The sequence below is a fragment of the Geotrypetes seraphini genome, chromosome 8 (genome assembly GCF_902459505.1).
Source record: "Geotrypetes seraphini chromosome 8, aGeoSer1.1, whole genome shotgun sequence".
NCBI classification, from domain to species: Eukaryota; Metazoa; Chordata; class Amphibia; order Gymnophiona; family Dermophiidae; genus Geotrypetes; species Geotrypetes seraphini.
In genome coordinates this window covers 182301957-182323498 of record NC_047091.1, presented here as the reverse complement: position 1 = coordinate 182323498, position 21542 = coordinate 182301957, and the positions used below count along the sequence as shown (strand labels likewise).

Here is a 21542-nt window from a genome sequence, read left to right as displayed (position 1 = left end):
CCACACTTCGTTATCCGGTTATTGAGTATTCTAGCATCGTAATTCAAACACACATGGGACAAACACAAAGATTTTTCTATGGAAAGAGAATGGAATCGACGGCGACTCCAGCAACTGAAAAATCAGGCTAGACTTCTACAGTCTTGTCTCAATTATGCGAGACAGATCTCGACAGGCTGGAGTGAGGCTTCAACGGCAACTCCAGTGGTTGAGAAGTAAGACCAGCGCCAGGCAGACTTCTACAGTCTGTGCCTGAAAATGGCAAGGACAGGTCAAGATCTAGTCTGCATGTGTTATATCGCATTATATCATATCTATGAGTTTATCCTGTTGGGTGGACTGAGTGGATTAAGCAGGTCTTCATTTGCCGTCATCTACTACGTTACTACGCATCAGCATACAGGTTCCTTCAAGGTGCAGATCGTCAAAAGGCTGTGTATAGACAAGTGGTTTTAAGAAAGGTTTGGACAATTTCCTGGAGGAAAAGTCCATAGTCTGTTATTGAGAAAGACATGGGGGAAGCCACTGCTTGCCATGGAATGTTGCTACTCCTTGGGATTCTAGAATCTCACTCTCTAGGATTCCGGAATGTTGCTATTCTTTAAGATGCTGTATGGAATGCTGCTACTCTTTGGGTTCCGGAATCTTGATACTCTTTGGGATTCCGGAATGTTGCTATTCCTTGGGTTTTGGCCAAGTACTAGGGACCTGGATTGGCCACCGTGAGAACGGGCTACTGGGCTTGATGGACCATTAGTCTGACCCAGTAAGGTTATTCTTAAGTGACCAGAACTAATGACCTTTGGCCCCTCTGCTGTCATAAAGAAGGTGTTTAGCAAAGTAATATACACAGTAAATGACAGCAGATAAAGACCTGAACGGTCCATCCAGTCTACTCCGTAATTACATGCATTACAATTTCATGATTAAATTAAAGTGTCTTTTTTGTTGTTGTTATTTCTGGGCCTTAGACCTTAGAAGTCCACCCAGTACTGTCCTTAGGCTCCAACTACCGGAGTTGCTCTTGAACCTCATTCCAGCCTATCTAAACCATCTCATCGTTTGCAGGATTTAGCCATGAAAGTCTGCCCAGCACCATCCTCATGTTCCAAATTGCTGGGGCTCCCGTCAAAGCCCTCCCAAGCCCATCCTAAACCAAATTGCCATATACGGGACGCAGATCGGGCACGTCGGCCTAGAACTGGCCTTAGTTCTTCAATTTCCGCCGTTTCATTTTCTAATTCTAGAGCCCTCTGTGTTCATCCCACCCTTTCTTGAATTCCATCAGGGTTTTCTTCACCACCACCACCACCACCACCCTCGGGAGGGCATTCCAGGCACCCACCACCCTCTCCGTGAAAAAGAATTTCCTAACATTACCCCTCGACCTCAATTTCTGTCCTCTGGTTTTACCATTTTCCCTTCCCTGGAAAAGATTGGCTTCTATATTAAATTCATATCTTTCAAGAATTGAAATGTCTGCATCATATCACTCATTAAATATTCTCATTCATTCCTTAGTCATTTCATGTTTGGACTATGGCAATTCATTAGACAAAGGAATTAAAGAGAAAGAAATGCGACCTCTTCAAATCATCCAAACCACCGCTGTCAAAATTATTTCTAAAGCACGCAAATACGATCATGACGCACCCCTTCTGATCAAAGCTCACTGGCTCCCCCATTGAGCACCCAATCACTTACAAAATTATGTTACCGACCTTCAAAACAAAAATTGCCGGCCAACCAGAATTCATCCCTCACACCACCCATCGTACTTTACGCTCCTCAAATCAACGCTTACCGTCTGTCCCATCACTAAGACACATTAACACTATGCGTACTAGTATTTTCTCTGTTACGGCCTCTACAATCTGGAATTTGGTGCTGAATCACATAAGAGAAATGACATCCCTCGATAAATTTAAAAGCAGTTTAAAGATATTTCTTTTGATGCTTTGATAGCCTTTTAAAGATGGTAATGGAGGTCTGTTCCCTTTAATTAGCCTCGTATTTTTAGATAATTTGCCTGTTTCCCCTTCCCTCTGTTTTACCCTCTCCCCATTCTCTTCTATCAAAATATTGTAGTTCTGCCCAGTTACCCCACGTATCAGTAAGTCGTTGCTTGTCAGTGCGTCCGATTGTTGTTATATTGAAATTTCTTTTTAATTTCTTTTTTTATATACACTTCTCCCTCCATATCCACGGTGGTTAGGGGCAGCGCCGGCCCGCAAATATTAAAAAAATGGCGAATAATATTCGGACCGTTTCTGCCCCTAACCCCCGTTTCCCCCTGGCTATTTTAAGCCCTGTGAGCCCCCCCTTAAGCCTTACCTGGTGGTCTAGCGGGTTTTTGGGCAGGAGCGATCTTCCCACGCTCCTGGCCCCGTGCAGATCGCTGACAGGAAATGGCTCGAGAGACTATGGGAGCTCAAGGCAGCCATTTACTGTGAGCGATCTGCACGGGGCAGGAGCGTGGAAAGATCGCTCCTACCCGAAAACCTGCTAGACCACCAGGTAAGGCTCACAGGGCTTAAAATAGCCCAAAAAATGAAAATGATTTTTTTTTGGCAGAAAATCACGAATAATCGAAACCGTAGATACGGAAACCGCAAATATGGAGGGGGAAGTGTTGTTTCTTTTTTATACAATATAAAACCGCCTTGATATTTGATAACACAGTATATCAAATTTTTAATAAACCTGAAACCTTATCTCTCTTCTCCTCTAGAGTATACATATCGAGGTCTTCCAGTCTCTTCTTGTACATCTTTTGGGCAAACCACTTCAAGTCTTCTTATATTCTTAGCCAGATTCGGCCTCCAAACTGAACACAATACTCCAAGCGAGTCTCTGTGTGTGTCATGGAGGATGGCCTCACTTTTTAGTAAGGACAAACTCCTGCACTGCAGTGGTTCGTGAGGGGAATGGACTTCTTCAGCCACGAGACGTCCTCCAATCTGACACAATAGTGGGGGGCGCGAGAGCTTCCTGTCTTTTCAAAGAGAGCTGAACTTTCTCACCTGCAAGGGCTGGGTGAACTGGTCCAGTTCCATTCAGATTCTTCACAGGAAGCGCAGGAACCCTGGGTAAAAGAGAAACGAAAGAGCGAGTGAGTGATCACTTTCATCAGTCCAGTTATTGTGAACAGGAGAGGGCTCAATCCGCACGTAATGCTCTCCCTTTGATCTTAATCAAGGTGAATGGAGGGAATATTTACACCACCCAAACAGCTAAGCTCCATCGTCAAAGGGCAGGGTTAAGTCTGTTGGTTGGAGATAAAAAGGCTTGAGAAAAGCTAACGCTGCTGGTACAACGCAGGGTCATGTTTTATTTTGGGTTAAAAAAAAAAAATAATTTATATTCCGCATATCCTACAAATTCTATGCGGATTACAAATTATTCAGGTACTCAAGCATTGTTCCGGTGGGCTCCCTTGGGCAAGGGGGGGGATTAAGTGACTTGCCCAGGGTCACAAGGAGCAGTGCGGGATTTGAACCCACAACCTCGGGGTTCCGAGGCTGTAGCTCTAACCACTGCCCCACACCCTCCCATTGCTCGAATGTTCCTGTTCACAGACCAACTGCAGGAGCAGCTCATACGATTCAGCAATCCAGTTGCTCAATCATCCAATGGCAGTAGTTAAAAATTCCAATAACTTCTAGGAATGTTTTACAGAAAAATGAATGAAAAATTCCCCCTTTTTTCCATTCCTCTTTGCATTTTCAGCATTCCCATGTGTTTCGTGCCCTCTGCACTGTTTCCTTTTCTTTCTCCTCCTCCACTAGCTCCTCTCCCAGGACCTATTTCTAGCCTCCGCCATCGTCTTTCCTAAGGCCTCAATGGGGACAGGGAGGCATAGGAATGGGACCTCTTCTGCAACTGGTTCTGTATATATCAGGGTGTACTCCAGTGGCTTAGTAAGGGGAGGGGGACCCATCCCGGGCGCCGTCTTGGTGAGGGCGCAAGCACCCATCCTTCTCTCTACCCCCCCACCCCCCACTGCCGCGAGTTCAGCGCTTCCCTTCCCTGGACCTCTGTAACGTTCCTAGCGCGAGTAGCAACCCCCTATCCTGCTGTCATTCCAGCATCAGCTCTTCATCAGCGCCCAGGAACTGACGTCAGAAGAAGAGCCCACGCTGGTGTGACAGTAGGATGGGGGGGTTGCTGCTCGCGCCAGGAACGTTACAGAAGTCCAGAAGGGAAGTGGCAGGAGGGGGGGCGGGGAAGGAGCGTGTGGAGGTGGGGATGAAGGAGGGGCATCACCAGTCCGGGCACCTCTTACCCTCACTACGCCACGGGTGTACTCTATTGGCAGAGCCGCAAGGTGGTAGTGGTGGTGGCCTGACTGTTAAGAGGAAGATTTTAGACCGTGCCCTCCAGCTCTGCCCCCACATTGCCCAGTCACACCCAACACCCAGCCAAGCCCCAGACCTGCCCACTCCGCCTTCTGGCACCAACCCGGCAGACCTCAGCTGCAGCACCAGCAAGCTGCATCCCCCCCCCATCGGCAGCAGCAGACTAATCTCCCAATAAGAGCTGGTGCCATTGGAAAAGGAAGCTGCTCTGCCCGAGTGCGGGAAATGACCCTGCAAAAGCGGGAGACCTGGCAGGTCTGTATTAGGAATTTTTACGCTCTTCGGCAGCCCAAGGCAACTAACGCCGACTTCAATCAGCTAGAGGGCTCTGGCGCAGAGGGGATTGACCACGTGTCTTGGCGACAGCATTCTTACCTATAGAAACATCCTACACCCCATTCTATCAGTCACTTGTCTCTTCATTTCCAACCAATATGCTTCATCTCATGTCAAAACCCTTTTGGTGTAGAATTGGCACCTCATGAGGCCCTGGACCAATGGCAGAGGAGCTCTAACAATGCTTTGTGACATCAAAATGAGGCTCCCCGAGACAAAGGATTGAAACCAAGCATTCCGGTCCTGTCATTTTACATGGGATGGAAGAATTTCCTGCTCCCTCCGGTTATACTTGGGTGGCTCCAGATCTGACTATTCCATTCACTTAGGGTTGGATTCAGTATAGAGTTCCAACACTGCGTAGTTCCAGCATCTGAACCTACTTTTGGGCATGAGCAGTTGCACCAACTGAAACCAGGTGCAAATACTGGCATGCAGGTTGGGCGTGGATCCCCTGAATTCTGTTAACAGTGCCGTACATGTTAAGGGAATGCCCTTGCCCCGCTCGCTCCCCCTCTCCAGATCCACATGGAAACACTTAAATGCTGTTCTACAAACAGGGCACTAAGTGTAGTTCCATTCTGCTCTGCCATTTTGGGGTGTTTCAGCAACATGCTTGTTGTAATGCTTTTTTGAGCTGATCAATCAGTGTGGAAATAGCTCATAACGCTAGGTCCCATATATAGACTTCCTTAGTCAATGTGTCGGTATCCTTTAATGCACATTCATACCATCTATAGAAGCCATACAGACTACATACAGTATAATACAAGAACCCTTCAGACCCTCCACCAAATAATCTGCCTGCTTTACAATGAGAGCTGTCCGGAGGTCCTCTTAAAAAGAGGGCATCGTCCAGGTAAATTCGGACATACTGTGCCCATGAGAGTAGGCAGAGACCCCCGTGTCCTAGACTTGCTCGGTGAGAAGCAAAGAGCAACATTGGGCACAAAAGCAGTAACCAATCAGCTCACTCTCCTTTCCAGATGTGCTAGGCAGGGGGAAAAGATATTCCAAAGTATCTGGGAGCTCCCAAGGTCAGGAAATAAGGTGGGAGTTTCTGAAGCAGGAAAAGATGGCTTTTGCTCTAGGAATTCTCTAGGGAGGAGAGAGACGTGTTTCTCGGAACAGGGGAGATTTAGTTCTGAGCCTCACGTGGGATTTTTGCAAGGCGCAGAACAGGCACGATCCGTCTTTTGCTTTCAGTTTTGTTCTGATACATGCGAAGGTTTGGGCCTCTCTCAACTGTCTTTCAAATTTGCACGATTCTCCTTCCGCTTATTAAAGAACACAAAAACCAGCAGGTCCACAGGCGTTGGAACGGGGGAGGCCATAGGGGCCTCGGCCTCCCCCCCCCAAATTGGTGGTCGACGGTTGCCGTCGTGCAGCGTCAACAAGCAGGCCTGCCCCGGAACCCTTCATTCTACTTCCGGTGACCCGCCAAATGCGCTTAGGAGATTTTGCGCTGACAACTGTGCCCCGACATTTGCACGCACAGACAAATGCGCGCACTGAATGTTTTTTTTGGTCTTTTTGAGGGTTATAAAGTAACCCTCTTTTTTGAGGGGGTTGGAGGGAGACCCCCCCCCCCCACTACACTCAAAAACATTTGCTTCCTAGTGTTAGGGTTAGGTTTTAATAATGATTATGGAAATGCTTTTACTGGATATCTAGAAGGGCCTGATTTGCCCAGACTCCTCAGGCCCCGTCCCTTGGGAGGGTCTCGAGGCGCAAATCAGGCCCTTCCAGATGGTATACCGATAAATCCGACGGGCCGCAATTGTCAGGGGCACATTTGTCAGAGCGCCATTGTCCTGCGCGGATTTGTCGGTGTACCTTCTACTTCCTGCGGCAGGCCTGCTCATTGACGCTGCATGGCGGCTGCCCCTGAAGATTTAAAAATATAACGCCGGGAGGAGGTAGGAAGTGGAGTTGGGAGCTGGTGACGGGCCGTGCTGCAGAATTCCGCTGGGACTGGGGGAGGAGCTCCCGGCCCCACCCCTCCCTAAACCAAACAGCGTTCCGTTGTCAATGTGGAAAACTGACATGAAATCCTCTCCTCAAAACCTTCACCGCTGTCCTGGACCCAATAGAAAACATTTCAGCATCGTGGGCCAACCTCAGTGCCATAGATTTCTATGCAATTTGCGGCCATCTTTACCGTGCATGTTCATACTGGCGCTTGAGCTCTCTGTGCACGCAAACCCGGCGTTAACTGCATGTTAATGCTGGGGGTAGCTTTCAGTACTGGCCCCAACCTATTTGCTTTGTGTCTTCCATGCTTGCTGGAGTTTTCTGTGTACTGATGGTCTGTCTTGGCCCTCACACAGAATTCTCCTGGAAGTGGTTTCATTTTGAAACACAAAATGTATCTTCTGCTTTGACAAGCATGCCAATATCCTTTTTTTAAAAAAAAAATATATATATATTTCAAAGTCACTGGCTCTTGTAATATATATTGCTCAGCTTTTTTTCATTTCTTTCTGTCATAAAACAGCTGTATGTTCTAGGGAGTGAGAGACCCTGGGGTGATCCAGAGAGCGACCTTGGGAGGGATCGTGGCCGAGGATCTCAAGGAGGTGGCTGTTGCCCAAAAGATGCTGCATAGAGAGAGAAACATAACCAGCAGAAGAAAGGAGGTGTTGATGCCAACATGCAAGTGGTAAGAGCGGATAGCGTAGCTGGTTTTAAGAATGGTTTGGACAAGTTCATAGAAACATAGAAAGGTGACGGCAGAAAAGGGCTACAGCCCATCAAGTCTGCCCACTCTACTGACCCACCCCATTAAGTCTGAGTGCTGCTCGACCCACGTAGGGATCCCACGTGGATGTCCCATTTATTCTTAAAGTCGAGCACGCTTGTGGTCTTGATTACCTGCACCGGAAGTTTGTTCCAGTGATCTACCACTCTTTCTGTGAAGAAATACTTCCTGATGTCACCACTAAATTTCCCTCCTCTGAGTTTGAGCGGGTGCCCCCTTGTGACTGAGGGTCCCTTGGGAAGGAATATATCGTTTTCCACCTCGACACGACCTGTGACGTACTTAAGTCTCAATCATGTCACTCACCCCTTTCCCTGCGCTCCTCTAGAGAGTAGAGCTGCAATTTGCCCAGTCTTTCCTCGTATGAGAGACCCTTGAGTCCAGAGACCTTCCTAGTGGCCATTCGCTGGACCGACTCAGCTCGAAGCACATCTTTACGGTAATGTGGCCTCCAGAATTGCACACAGTACTCCAGATGAGGTCTCACCATGGTTCTATACAGTGGCATTATGACTTCAGGTTTGCGGCTGACGAAGCTTCTATTGATACATCCCATCATTTGCCTCGCCTTGGATGAGGCCTTCTCCACTTGTTTGGCAGCCTTCATGTCTGCACTGATGATCACTCCCAAGTCCCGTTCTTCTGAAGTCCTAGCTAGTGTTTCTCCATTCAAGGTTTATGTTCTGCATGGATTTCTGCTGCCGAGATGCATGACCTTACACTTCTTAGCGTTGAAGCCCAGCTGCCATGTCGTGGACCAGTTTTCCAACTTGATCAGATCCTGCGTCATACCATCCGTGGGATTGCTTCCACCCACTATATTACACAGTTTGGCGTCATCGGCGAACAGCGCTACTTTACCCTGAAGCCCTCGGGTCAAGTCCCTTATGAATATGTTAAAAAGGGATGGTCCCAGGACTGAGCCCTGCGGCACTCCGCTAGTCACCTCCGATGTCTCAGAGAGGGTGCCATTGACCACCACTTTCTGAAGTCTTCCACTCAGCCAATCGTTGACCCACGCCGTTAGTTTCTCACCTAACCCCATCGATTTCATCTTGTTTAATAGTCTACGGTGTGGGACACTGTCAAAAGCTTTACTGAAATCCAAGTATACTATGTCCAGAGACTCTCCCGAGTCCAGCTTTCCTGTCACCCAATCAAAGAAGCTGATGAGATTGGACTGGCATGACCTGCCCCTAGTGAATCCATGTTGACAGGGATCCCTCAGATTCCCCTCATCCCTTTAAGTAGAGTTTCCATGAGTTTACACACTATTGATGTGAGACTTACTGGTCTGTAATTCGCGGCCTCCGCTCTGCAACCCTTTTTGTGCAGAGGAACCACGTTGGCAGTTTTCCAGTCCAGGGGGACTCTCCCCGTACTTAGGGAGAGATTGAAGAGTATTGCTAATGGTTCCGCCAAAACATTGCATAGCTCTCTGAGCACTCTTGGGTGCAGATTGTCTGGTCCCATGGCTTTGTTCACCTTGACAGTTCTTTGTAAACATCAGCTGGTGTGAACTCAAACTTCTGAAATGGGTCTTCCATGCTTTGCTTTGCTGCTAGCCGAGGCCCGTGCCCTGGTGCCTCGCAGGTAAAGACTGAACAGAAGTAATCATTCAGTAGTTTGGCTTTATCGGAGGAAGAGTCCATAGTCTGTTATTGAGAAAGACACGGGGGAAGCCACTGCTTGCCCTGGATCGGTAGCATGGAACGTTGCTACTTTTTGGGATTCTAGAATCTTGTTACTCTCTGGGATTCCGGAATGTTGTTACTCTTTGGGATTCTAGAATCTTGTTACTCTCTGGGATTCCGGAATTTTGCTATTCTTTGAGATTCTGCATGGAATGTTGCTACTCTTTGGGGTTCTAGAATCTTGTTACTCTTGGGGATTCCAGAATGTTGCTACTCCTTGGGTTTTGGCTGGGTATTAGGGACCTGGATTGGCCACCGTGAAAATGGGCTATTGGGCTTGATGGATCATTGGTCTGACCCAGTAAGGCTATTCTTATGTTTTTAATTGGTGAGGCCCCACTTGGAGCACTGTGTCTGGTTTTGGAAGCCAGATTTCTTCAAAGACGTAAAAAGAAGAGGCCGTTCAGAGGAAGGCGACAAAAATGGTACAGGGTTTGTGGTGAATGAAGCAGGAAAAGTCCATTGGTCACCAATTTGAATTTTGGTGGGAAAGTCAGTTGGACCAACCGACTCTCCCCACCAAAATTCAAATCTTGTGACCAACTGACCTTCCAACTGAAACATCGGTTCTGCCTGACGAGACGCAGCGAGAACCGGAAACCCCGAGAGAACAGGTGTCTCCTTATAGCCAGGCTGTTTCACTGTCTCCTTCTCACACTAAGGTCGCACATTTATTTGCATACGTTGTTAGCCTGTCTTATAAAATTTAAAGTGCACCAAATTAACATGCTAACCTGTGAATTAGAACATTTTAAGTCAATCGGTGCAGGTTAAACAGTTCTAAGGCGCAATAAAAATTATTTACGGGTATAAAAACCAACGAGAAAACAAACCCTTCAGAAATCTTGGGGAAAAAGCTGAAATAAACCAAATGAAGGGCTGGTTTTTGCCTTGTGCACATCCTGACCGTGTGTGTGTGTGTGTGCTTGTGGGGATACCCCATTCAGGACGTCCTTTGCGTAGTGGTAGCAGACAGTCTGCATCTGTGATGCTTTTTAACTCAAGGCGGGTTTGAAAATGAGTCAGGGCCCAGGTGCGTCGGTGAGAAAAGAAATTTTGAACACAATGAGATTTCTGTCCCACCATTAAAGACTCAGAATGAAACAGGAAGTGCCAGACATCACAATATTTTCTGTGAGCGCACTCAAGATGGCCCTCCCCCCCCCCCCCCCAACATCAGCCGCACATTCAGGAAGACTTTCACTTCAGTGCTTAGCGATGACTAAAAAATTGTCTTTGCAAGCGTATAAGCTTTTAACATCTAGCCTAGCTAAGACAACCTAAAATGCCTTCGCTCCCCCAAAACCTTCTCAGCCGAGCAGACAAAATGCCATCTGCGCCCGTTCATCGCCCCTCTCAGAAGCAGCAAAGGGGAACCGAAGAACAGAGGAATTGTCAGATGGACTTTTGAAGCCAGTTGCAGAAGTGGAAGAGCCCAGGGCAGAGCTCTGGAGGAAGCTTAGCTTGCAACCAGGAAGGGGGGTGGGGAAGCTTTAGCAGCTCAGTTAACTTTGCCGCAGAAAATGGCTCTCAGCATCACATACCACTTATATCCTAAGTGGTTTTATATTCAGGTACTTTTATCATATTTCCCTGTCTGTCCCGGTGGGCTCAAACCCTATCTACTGTACCTGGGGCAATGAGGGGATTAAGTGACTTGCCCAGGGTCACAAGGAGCAGTGTGGGATTGAAACCCTAACCTCTGCACCACTTCTGCTTCCTGCCGTTCAGTATTTATCCCATCAGTGGCTTGGTATCCCTCATTCCAGCAGCATTAAGAACCCTCACGAGGAACCAGAGGTGTCGTAAAGGGGGGGCGTGTACTGTCCTGGGCGCTGTCTTGGTGGGGACGCCAGCTCAAATCCTGCTCTCCGCTCCCCTGCTGCTTCCCGCTTCTCCCCCCACCGCGCACGCGCCTTAATTTCTCCCCCCCCACCACCCCTCTAGCTCTTTGCCGGTGCGAGCAGCAACTCCAAACCGCCAACCGCGCCAGCGTCCGCTCGCCCCCCCTCTGACATCACTTCTCGGTCCCGCCCCTAGGAAGTGACGTCAGAAGGAGAGCCGACGCGGGCAGCAAGTTGGTCATGCTGCTCGCATTGAAGAGGAATGGGGGAAGGGAAGGGGTGGGCGCACACGCAGCAGGGGAGGGCAAAGAAGAGGGCGGGGAGGGGCCCCGCCACCCCAGGCACCTCTCACCCTTGCTACTAGAAGAAACTCTATACGAGGGAGCTTCAAACAACACGGTTATGCTTGCATAAGGTCACCTGTCCCCCCCTCTCCAATAAGCAATACTCTCGGCTGATTTCCGCTCCTGCAAACTCCCTCTGCCCGTAATATCATGAACAAATTAGTGCAGTTGTTAGGAAATGTTTTTATAGAATGATTCGTTCCTTATCAAAGTCTTGGACTCAACCGCTATTAATACACTACTAACACACTCACTTGTAATTTCCAGCCTCGATTACTGTAATGCTCTCTACTAGGGCATTACAGAGAAAGAGCTCCGTCGCCTCCAAATTATTCAAAATACATCAATAAAAATTATTACCAACTCTAAAAAATACGATCATGTTACTCCACCATTGAAAAGGGCACATTGGTTACCAATAGGACCCAGAATAACTTATAAAATTCTTCTTTTGACATTTAAAACTTGTACTACTAATTGTCCTGAATTCCTAAACATACTTTTGATCCCCTCTAATCCCTCAAGAGCTCTACGTTTCTCTTCAACTCACCTTCTTTGTGTTCCTTCACTTAATCATATTTATACATTACGTACATCTATTTTCTCGGTAACTGCTCCTTCTATTTGGAACGCCACTCCACAGGATCTATGGCAGGGGTGTCAAAGTCCCTCCTGGAGGGCCGCAATCCAGTCGGGTTTTCAGGATTTCCCCACTGACTATGCATGAGATCTATTAGCATACAACGCAAGCAGTGCATGCAAACAGATCTCATGCATATTCATTGGGGAAATCCTGAAAACCCGAATGGATTGCGGCCCTCCAGGAGGGACTTTGACACCCCTGCTTTATTACCCCCATTGTACCAGTAAGTCTCTAGTCATTGTTTAGTAAGTTCTTAAATGTTGATCTTTCTAAAAATTAAACCTATGGGTTGTATTTTATTGTTCATCACCTTGAAACTTTGTTTAGGCAATTAATGAAATTTTTAATGAAACTTGAAAGCAGGTAAAAAAAAAAACCCCACCACATTCCTGCCTAACCTGTCTCATATGAAAACTCCAACCACTCTAAATTCTACTGAGACAGTATTTTTCAATATATTAGATTACTTAGAATTCTCTTGAATTCAAAACACCACAGCGGGACTTAAAAAAACCTCAAAAACAAGCTCCAACGCCCAACTTACTGTGATATCGACAGGGTGAGGGTAAAAAAAAAAAAAATAAAAAGTAACCCTCTAGAGTTTTTTTGCGGTTTTCTCAGCAACCACTTGGAATTTCAACATGTCATTTTTCATCTTTATTTCTTGTTAATATCTACATTTATCTGCCAAGTGGAAAGAGATCGTCTTTTTTTTTTTTTTTAATTCAATTTTCTCTACTGTTTTCCCAACGGAGCTCAGAATGGTTTACATCAGTGTCTCTCAAATTGTGTGCCAAGGCAGAGTGGTGTGCCACAAGGGATTCCAGAATTATGCTTTATTTTCAAAAATTCCCTTCATAAAGTATATACTAGAATAGATGACATGTTTGCCGCGTACACAAGAGTCCGCCAATGTTGTGAGCGTCTGTGTGCGTAAAGATACAACCGCCCAGACAAGCACCATTCTTTGACGCGATTGGTCCTTGAAAACTAACGGCAAGTCATTTTATTTTCGATGCAGTAGTTATCTTAACTTGAGCAACAAAGCAATCAAGGTTGGATCGTCTTATCTTTGCAAACTTGGATTTGCATCTCCGACAGAAGTTAAATCGAATAAAAGAGAATGACTGCGGATGATGAAATGTCTATTTGGCTTGTCAACTATCGAGCCACATTTTGAGTTAATTTGCATTCAAAAACAAGCACATCCATTGCATTGATTAGCAATTCTATTCTATCTACTTTAGTTTCACCGTTTACAATTATCCACACGTAGCTGAAAGAACTTTAAATAAATAACTCTCAAATTTAACTTTTTGTTAGTTTTGAAATTTCATAATTTTAATTATAATGTACCGCAAAAAACATTTGCTCCCTTTAGTGGGCCAGAGCTAAAAAAAGTTTGAGAGACACTGGCTTACATGAATTTGTTCAGGTACTCAAGCATTTTCCCCTGTCCATCCTGGTGGGCTCACAATCTATCGAATGTACTTGGGGAAATGGGGGGGGGGGGGATTAAGTGACTTGCCCAGGGTCACAAGGAACAATGCGGGTTTCAACCCACAACCCCAGGTTGCTGAGGCTGTAGCTTTAACCACTGCACCACACTCTTCTTGGTTGGGCTGAGAACTTTTCAGCCTTGTGATGTCATAATGCCTCATTCCACCAGTACCTAAGAGCCAACCTCATTAGTGATGTCACAATGGCTTGGTTTCCCTATACTTGTGCCCATTGACTAGATGCATTTGCCTTATTGAAATGAAAAGTGTGGAATGACTTGTAAGTTTCATGGCTACACATCATATTCATTTATTCAGCTTTCTATACTGTTTTCCCAGGGGAGCTCAGAACGGGTTACATGTACTCAAGCATTTCCCCCTGTTGGGCTCACAATCTATTTAATATAGCTGAGGCAATGGGGGGGATTTGCCCAGGGTCACAAGGAGCAGGGTGGGTTTGAACCCATCACCTCAGGGTGCTGAGGTGTTGCTTTAATCACTGTGCCACACCGTGGCAAAAAGTTACAGACTTTTTAGCATGACCACCCAGCAATTTCCATGGGTTCAAAAAAAAATGGGGGGGATGGACTAGCTTACATCTAATGATGTCACAAGGATGTAGTTTTGTCTGGGGAGCAATGTTGGAGCCTTTGTTATTGCATTTTAAGGACCCTTGAGGAAGGCTAGATAAAGCCGAAACACGGCCCGTGTAGGGTCTGGTCATTGTTAATGCCGTGCAATTATTGGTCTCACATTGTTGAAACGAGTTTGACTATTAGTATATTGTGATCCATTTTATTTGTCTTATACACCGATTAACTTTTTAAACTCTTAGAAGTCCAGGATCTGGCTCCACATTTCTTTTCTTCTGCACTACCCAGTTGTTTGTGGTAGGGCCGTCCAGGTGACGTAGACGCCTCCCCCACCCCCACCCCCACCCCCGCGTTCTTGTGCATCCGGAAGAATCTTATCACAAGCACCAACAACAAAAAAACCCAACAACATCAAAAAAGTTCCACCAAAGAAGAAGGAAAAGCCAATACAAAAAAGGGGACTGTGGAATCAATGTTCTAGATGTCAAAGTTTATTATAACAAATATGGAAATATATATAAAAAAAGAGTAATAAAAACAACCAATGTTGCCAAAAATGCAAATAGCTGTTAGATGCAAAAATAAACATCCATAGTCCAAAAATGTCCACATATACAAATCCCTATCCCAAGCTCCACCCAAACCCACAAACAATCGCGAGGCTCAAGGAAGCGTTGCAGGTGATCCGAGACAGCCTGCCCCAACGACCGATCGACAAGGCTGTTAAAAACTTCCCAAAGCGACTGAACGCCTGTGTTAAAAGCCGAGGGTGGACACCTTGAGCATTCGGGCCCCCGGATTCTGTAATCCTTACAAACGGCCGCCGATCGCGTGCCAATCATGTGACGGCGCCGTTTACAGAATCGCACCTTGGGGAAAAGTAGGGTTTTAAAGGCCTACGTTTCCGGCGCCTACCCACGAAGGCGCTTTACGACGCCTAATGATGCTTCTGGCATTGGCCACGCCTACAGTGTCGTTAGGCGTTGTAAAGTGCCTCGGTAGGTGCAATGCCCCTTTTAAAAAAGCGTTTTGCACTTAACTTAGGCGCAGACAGGGGGCCCTACCGACGTCTAAATTAAGGCATCATTTATAGAATATGGGCCTCAGTAACTGTGAAATTCTGACGCATTGTTAATTGTATTGTTTCAATGACGTTAATTGAATATTTTTAATATGCAAAAACCGCTACACAGTTAATGCTAAAATGTCAGTTAACATCAATATAGCTTAAGATATTTAAAAGTTGTTTACACTTCTCCCTCCGTATTCGCGGTTTCGATTATTCACGGTTTTTAGCTTGCTGGCTCCTCCCCCAAAATTACATCAGCTTGCATAGAGAAATCGCTGATTCCAAGCATTTACAGAGAAAATAACCAATTTTCAGCACTTTCTTCACCGTGTTTCGCCTCTCCTTCAGGAACAGGCCAGGTCTCCCACCATGTTATTTGCGGTTTCACCCTATTCACGATGGTTTTTTAATAGAAAACAGCGAATAACATATGAAAAAGTTATTTGCGGTTTTTCTGTATTGCGGTTCTGTTAATCCCCTATCACAGCGAATACGGAGGGAGAAGTGTAATAGTAATATGTAAGTATGATGAACACATTGCCAGAGGTTGCTGTAAGAGCGGATAGAGTAGCTGGTATTAAGAAAGATTTGGACAAGTTCCTGGAGGAAAAGTCCATAGTCTGTTATTGAGAAAGACATGGGGGAAGACGCTGCTTGCCCTGGATCGACAGCATGGAATGTTGTTACTATTTGAGGTTCCGGAGTCTTGTTATTCTTTGAGATTCTGCCTGGAATCTTGATACTCTTTGGGGGTTCTAGATTCTTTTGTTACTCCTTGGGGTTCTAGAATCTTGTTATTCTTTGAGATTCTGCCTGGAATCTTGATACTCTTTGGGGGTTCTAGAATCTTTTGTTACTCCTTGGGGTTCTAGAATCTTGTTATTCTTTGAGATTCTGCCTGGAATCTTGATACCCTTTGGGCATCTAGAATCTTTTGTTACTCATTGGGGTTCCGGAATCTTTTGATACTCTTTGGGGTTCTGGAATCTTTTGATACTCTTTGGGGTTCCGGAATCTTTTGATACTCTTTGGGGTTCCGGAATCTTGCTATTGTTTGAGATTCTGCTTGGAATCTTGATACTCTTTGGGGGTTCTAGAATCTTTTGTTACTCCTTGGGGTTCTAGAATCTTGTTATTCTTTGAGATTCTGCTTGGAATCTTGATACTCTTTGGGGGTTCTAGAATCTTTTGTTACTCCTTGGGGTTCTAGAATCTTGTTATTATTTGAGATTCTGCCTGGAATCTTGATACCCTTTGGGGTTCTAGAATCTTTTGTTACTCATTGGGGTTCCGGAATCTTTTGATACTCTTTGGGGTTCCGGAATCTTTTGATACTCTTTGGGGTTCTAGAATCTTTTGATACTCTTTGGGGTTCCGGAATCTTTTGATACTCTTTGGGGTTCCGGAATCTTGCTATTGTTTGAGATTCTGCTTGGAATCTTGATACTCTTTTGGGTTCTAGAATCTTTTATTACTCGTTGGGATTCTGGAATGTTGCTACTCTTTGGGTTTTGGCCAGGTACTAGTGACTTGGGTTGGCCACCCTGAGGTTGGGCTACTGGGCTTGATGTACCATTGGTCTGACCCAGTAAAGCTATTCTTATGTTCTTAATTATAGCACAGGCTCATCGGGGAAGTGCACGATGATGGTGGTGGGTTTTTTTATCCCCTCAAGTCACGGCCCCAAACACAGATTCTGCAACCCCCACTTAGGGTGGTGAAGCCCCAGTTTGGGAAACTCTGCTCCAGTATCACTAATGAAATCAGTGCTAACTTCATGAGTCGCCTTTCTGAAAAATTCTCAGCTTTAGTCTATCTAAGCAGCAGCCGGTTTCTCACACCCTCAGCCCCTCCTCCGCCCTTTACAAAGCTTTCGTGCTTGACTTCTAGAACTGTTCTGGAGGAGGAATCAGGTGGGAAGCAGTGAGAAAGGAAGTGCATCTTCTCATGTCTACTGTCACATTGCTGGGATGTGATCAGAACCACAGACCCAGATACGAGCTCTTATAACCCTGGGGGGGCGAAACCACAGCAATGACCGCGAGCTTCCTGCTATGAATGTGAGACGGCCTGGCACATTATGAGGCAAAGACAAGAGAGGATCTGAAAACTGCTGAGAACGGGTGTGAAGTGGAGGACGAGGACGAGAAGACGGGAAAGACAGGAAACACAAGTCACTGGGATCTACATAACTTTTTCCATGATGCATTTGCAACTTCTCTTGAACCCGTTTATGCAAATTTCAAAAAGATAGGGAAACACTTCCTGAAACTAACAGGATTCAAATTTAAAACAAGTCGGAGAAAGCATGTGAGAGCAGTAACCCCAGAACCAGGGAGGCGGGTTCAAATTCTGCTTCTCCTCCTTGTGACCTTGGGCAAGTTGCTTAACCCTCCACAGCCTCAGGCCCAAACTGGGGAGTCTGCGCACAAGTTATTGTGGGTCAAATGCTCGGAGGGCTCGAGAACGGACGTTAACGTGTGTGGTACGGATGGCCACAGATTGCATTTAAGCACATAAGCATCGCCTCTGCCGAGTCAGATCATAGGTCCATCATGCCCAGCAGTCCGCTCCTGCGGCGGCTCCCCAGGTCAATGACCTGTAAGCGATCTATTACTCTAAAGCATTTTGTACTGTATAGCAACCCTCTAATTGTACCCCTGGATCCCCTTTTCCTTCAGGAACTCCTCCAGTCTCTTTTTGAAACCCAAAATTGAACTCTGCTCTACCACCTCCTCTGGAAGCGAGTTCCAGGTGTCCACCACCCTCTGGGTGAAGAAGAACTTCCTAGCATTAGTTCTGAACCTATCCCCCTTCAATTTGTTTGGGTGCCCTCTAGTTTTTGTTGCCCCCGCCAGTCTGAAGAATCTGTCTCTCTCTACCTTCACTATACCCTTCATGATCTTATAAGTTTCTATCATGTCCCCTCTAACTCTCCGCTTTTCCAGGGAAAAGAGCCCCAGCTTCTCCAGCCTTTCAGCATATGAGAGGTTTTCCATGCTCTTTATCATTTTTGTTGCTCTTCTCTGGACCCTCTCGAGTATCGCCATATCCTTCTTAAGGTACGGCGACCAGTACTGAACGCAGTACTCCAGATGCGGTCGCACCATCGCCCTATACAGCCGGGAGGATAACTTCCTTGGTTCTGGCAGTGATACCGTTTTTGATAATGCCCAACATTCTGTTGTAATGAGGTCAGCGAGTATTCCTTCGCAATGCTCGGCCGGAAGCACCGCGAAGCGCAGAAGGACGGTTCTAACGTGGAAAGGTTTTCGCCACTTCAAGGGCCGAACAGAAGGTTTTGAGGAGAGGATTTCTGGTCAGTTTTTGGCTGCGAATTGCCGGTTTTGAAGGCAGATGGAAAGTTCAAAAACGTGCACACGTTGTTTCGAGAGAAACGCAAAAGCGAAGACGCCAGTTTTTATTGCGGAAGTCTGGAGTTGCATCAATTGGGAGGGGGGAGGGTCCTTTTTTCTTAGATTTCCTTGTAAATGTACAATTAAGTGTGGTTTACACAAATATGTTTTCTTTGAGCCCTAATCAACTAACTAGTTTTCTGACTTTGAAACGCCTTGAAAAAGAAGGAACATCAACGAGGGAGTAGTTTGTGGTTCCCGCACCTTACTGACAGATACTTAGGGCTCCTTTTATGAAGGTGCGCTGGGGCCTTAATGCGCGGAATAGTGCACGCTAGCCGCTACCGCCTCCTTTTGAGCAGGTGGTAAACGCTAGAGCACCTTCGTAAAAGGAGTTTTCTTCTTTTCTAGATTAAATTTAATTTCTTTTTTTTCACTCATTTAAATCTTGGATCATATACTGAGGACTTGAGATTTATGTTTTATATTAATACTATATCAATGTCAGTGAAGTGGATAATGTACATCGTACAACAAAACAAAACAAAAATACTCCACCTGTATAATTACACTTAAATCAAAAATGTTCTGTACACGATGGTTTAATGCTTGATAAAATGCTTAAATTCATAAATAAAATAAACCAAACAAATATGCACACGTGTCGGAGTAAAGCCAAAAATAAAAGCCCACATCTGAACCTGTTCTTCTGCACCTAGATATGAGCCTTGCAAAAATTCCAGGTGTTAGTAATATTTCACAGACTCATATTTAGGCACTGAAGATAAAGAGTCGATGTGTGCTGGCACTTCTGGTTCTGTCTGGGAATGTGAAAAAACGAAAGGAATTGACCCCAAAATAGCCACAGAGAAGAGAATCCAGAGAAAACAAAAAAAACTCTGTGGAGTGACGATGTTCCTAAATGGACTTTATTTGAAAGTGTCAAAGTTCCAAAGGTACACTGAAATCATCCACATAAAATAATTCCATCCACATAAAAGTAAATCGTCCACATAAGAGCCTTAAAGGACCTAGTCCGCTAGGGATACAGGACCCAAAAAGTCTTCTTCAGGGGTCCCTGGGGGTCCTATAAAGGTGAGTACGTGGGAAACAATTGTGTGGTGAGACGGAAGTGAGACACTGCTTGTGTTTGCAACATTCTAGAGCTCAGATAGTGATGTCATAATGCCTCATTCCACCAATGCCTAAGCTCTGTCCTCATATGCACAAGCCTCAAACACTTTAAAATCGTAAGTAGCAAAAACAAAAGGAATTGACCCCAAAATACCCACAAAGAAGAAAATCCAGAGAATACCAAAAAACTCTGTGGAGTGACGATGTTCCTAAATGGACTTTATTTGAAAGTGTCAAAGTTCCAAAGGTCCACTGAAATCATCCACATAAGAGCCTTAAAGGACCTAGTCCGCTAGGGATACAGGACCAAACATGGTCCGCGTTTCGACAAAAAGTCTTCTTCAGGGGTCCCCGTTTCCCACGTATTCCCCTTTATAGGACCCCCAGGGACCCCTGAAGAAGACTTTTTTTCAAAACACGGACCACGTTGGGTCCTGTATCCCTAGCGGACTAGGTCCTTTAAGGCTTTTATGTGGATAACCTATTTTTATGTGGATGAATTTATTTTATGTGGATGATTTCAGTGTACCTTTGGAACTTTGACACTTTCAAATAAAGTCCATTTTGGAACATCGGCACTCCACAGAGTTTTTTTTTTTTGTTTTCTCTGTCTGGGTATGTGCACAAGAGCTCCATTTGCCGCAAAACCTTTGTGCGCACGTGTCAGGCACTTTCTCTCCCCCACCACCTCCCACCATTAGATGCGATTTCACTGTGTGTAAAAAGTACATTATCAATTGCTTCAAGCGTCAGAGTTCTTTTTTTTTTCTTTTGCAATGTTGTTGTTGTGGGCCTATCTGCATATGGGTTTTGCTCATGACTTTTCAGCATCCGCTCCTTAGAAGGTGAGGTTAAGGCATTTAGCACAGCTGGGTTTAAAAAGAATCCAGAGAAGCTCCTGGTGGAAAAGTCTATCAGGGCGAACACGCGAAGCTCAAGAGCGAAGGAAGCGCAAAAAATGCTTCCTGTCCAGTGGCTCCCCTGTTGTGGCTGAGGATGCATGTGTTATATTTTACTTAGTTGGAATGGTTAACCTATTTTGAATACCATATATACTCGAATATAAACCGAGGTAACCTTTCCCCCTCCAAAAAAAAAGGTTGACTCAAATATAAACTGAACTGGCGACAGTCTCACAAGGTTACTGTGGGAACTGAAGTCAGCCATTTTGAGTAGCGAGACTGCACGGCGAAGGAGCATAGATCGCTTTTGCCCTGGCTCATCACTGGACCAGCAGAGCTTAAGATAGGCCCGAGAAGAGGCCTGAGATGTCTTAATTAGATTATAAGCTCTATTGAACAGGGATTGTCTCTTACATGCTTAATAAACATCGCTGCGGACATCTAGAAATGTATGTTAAGTAGTAAGACTCGAATATAAACCGAGACCTCCCACTTTTGGACCATTTTCGGTCCAAAAATCTAGGCTTATATTTGAGTATATACAGCATAACATAGAACGGTTAACTGTAATTCTGTTTAATCCTACTTAGAAGGGTGTAAATATAGCATACTTAGAATGGTTAATAGTAATCTTGTGTAAACATCGTACACATATATGACAGTGTAAAAATGCAAATGCGACCATGGTACCCTAGTCAAGCAGCAAGGAGACTGACGACAACCTCAGCAGAATCCATCAGGATCTGTATTTGAAAATCCATTACAGGTGTCTTTGTAAACTGCTCTGAACTGACTCCCCAGTCATTAGCAGCGGTATAGACGCTTCCAATAAAGAGAAAGAGAGAGGGATGCTAGGCGGTGTGTTACACATGGCGCAAATCCAGCTCAGGATGCTCCTGAGATGTAACATCCTATTAGTAGCCTGGTAGGATTGGAAAAATCACTACTTACGAACAATGGGATCTATCCTTTACGATCCTAAGAACATAAGAACAGCCTCACTGGGTCA

General features: G+C 45.5%; 1 protein-coding gene across 1 annotated transcript in view; it reads right to left on the bottom strand.

The window, feature by feature from the left end:
• DTX1 (deltex E3 ubiquitin ligase 1) overlaps window positions 1-21542 on the bottom strand; it is a 136313-nt gene that overhangs the window by 17426 nt on the left and 97345 nt on the right. Inside the window, exon 3 of the mRNA XM_033956790.1 lies at window positions 3024-3085. Within this exon, the coding sequence (XP_033812681.1) occupies window positions 3024-3085 (62 nt within the window). The remainder of the gene's footprint in view (window positions 1-3023; window positions 3086-21542) is intronic.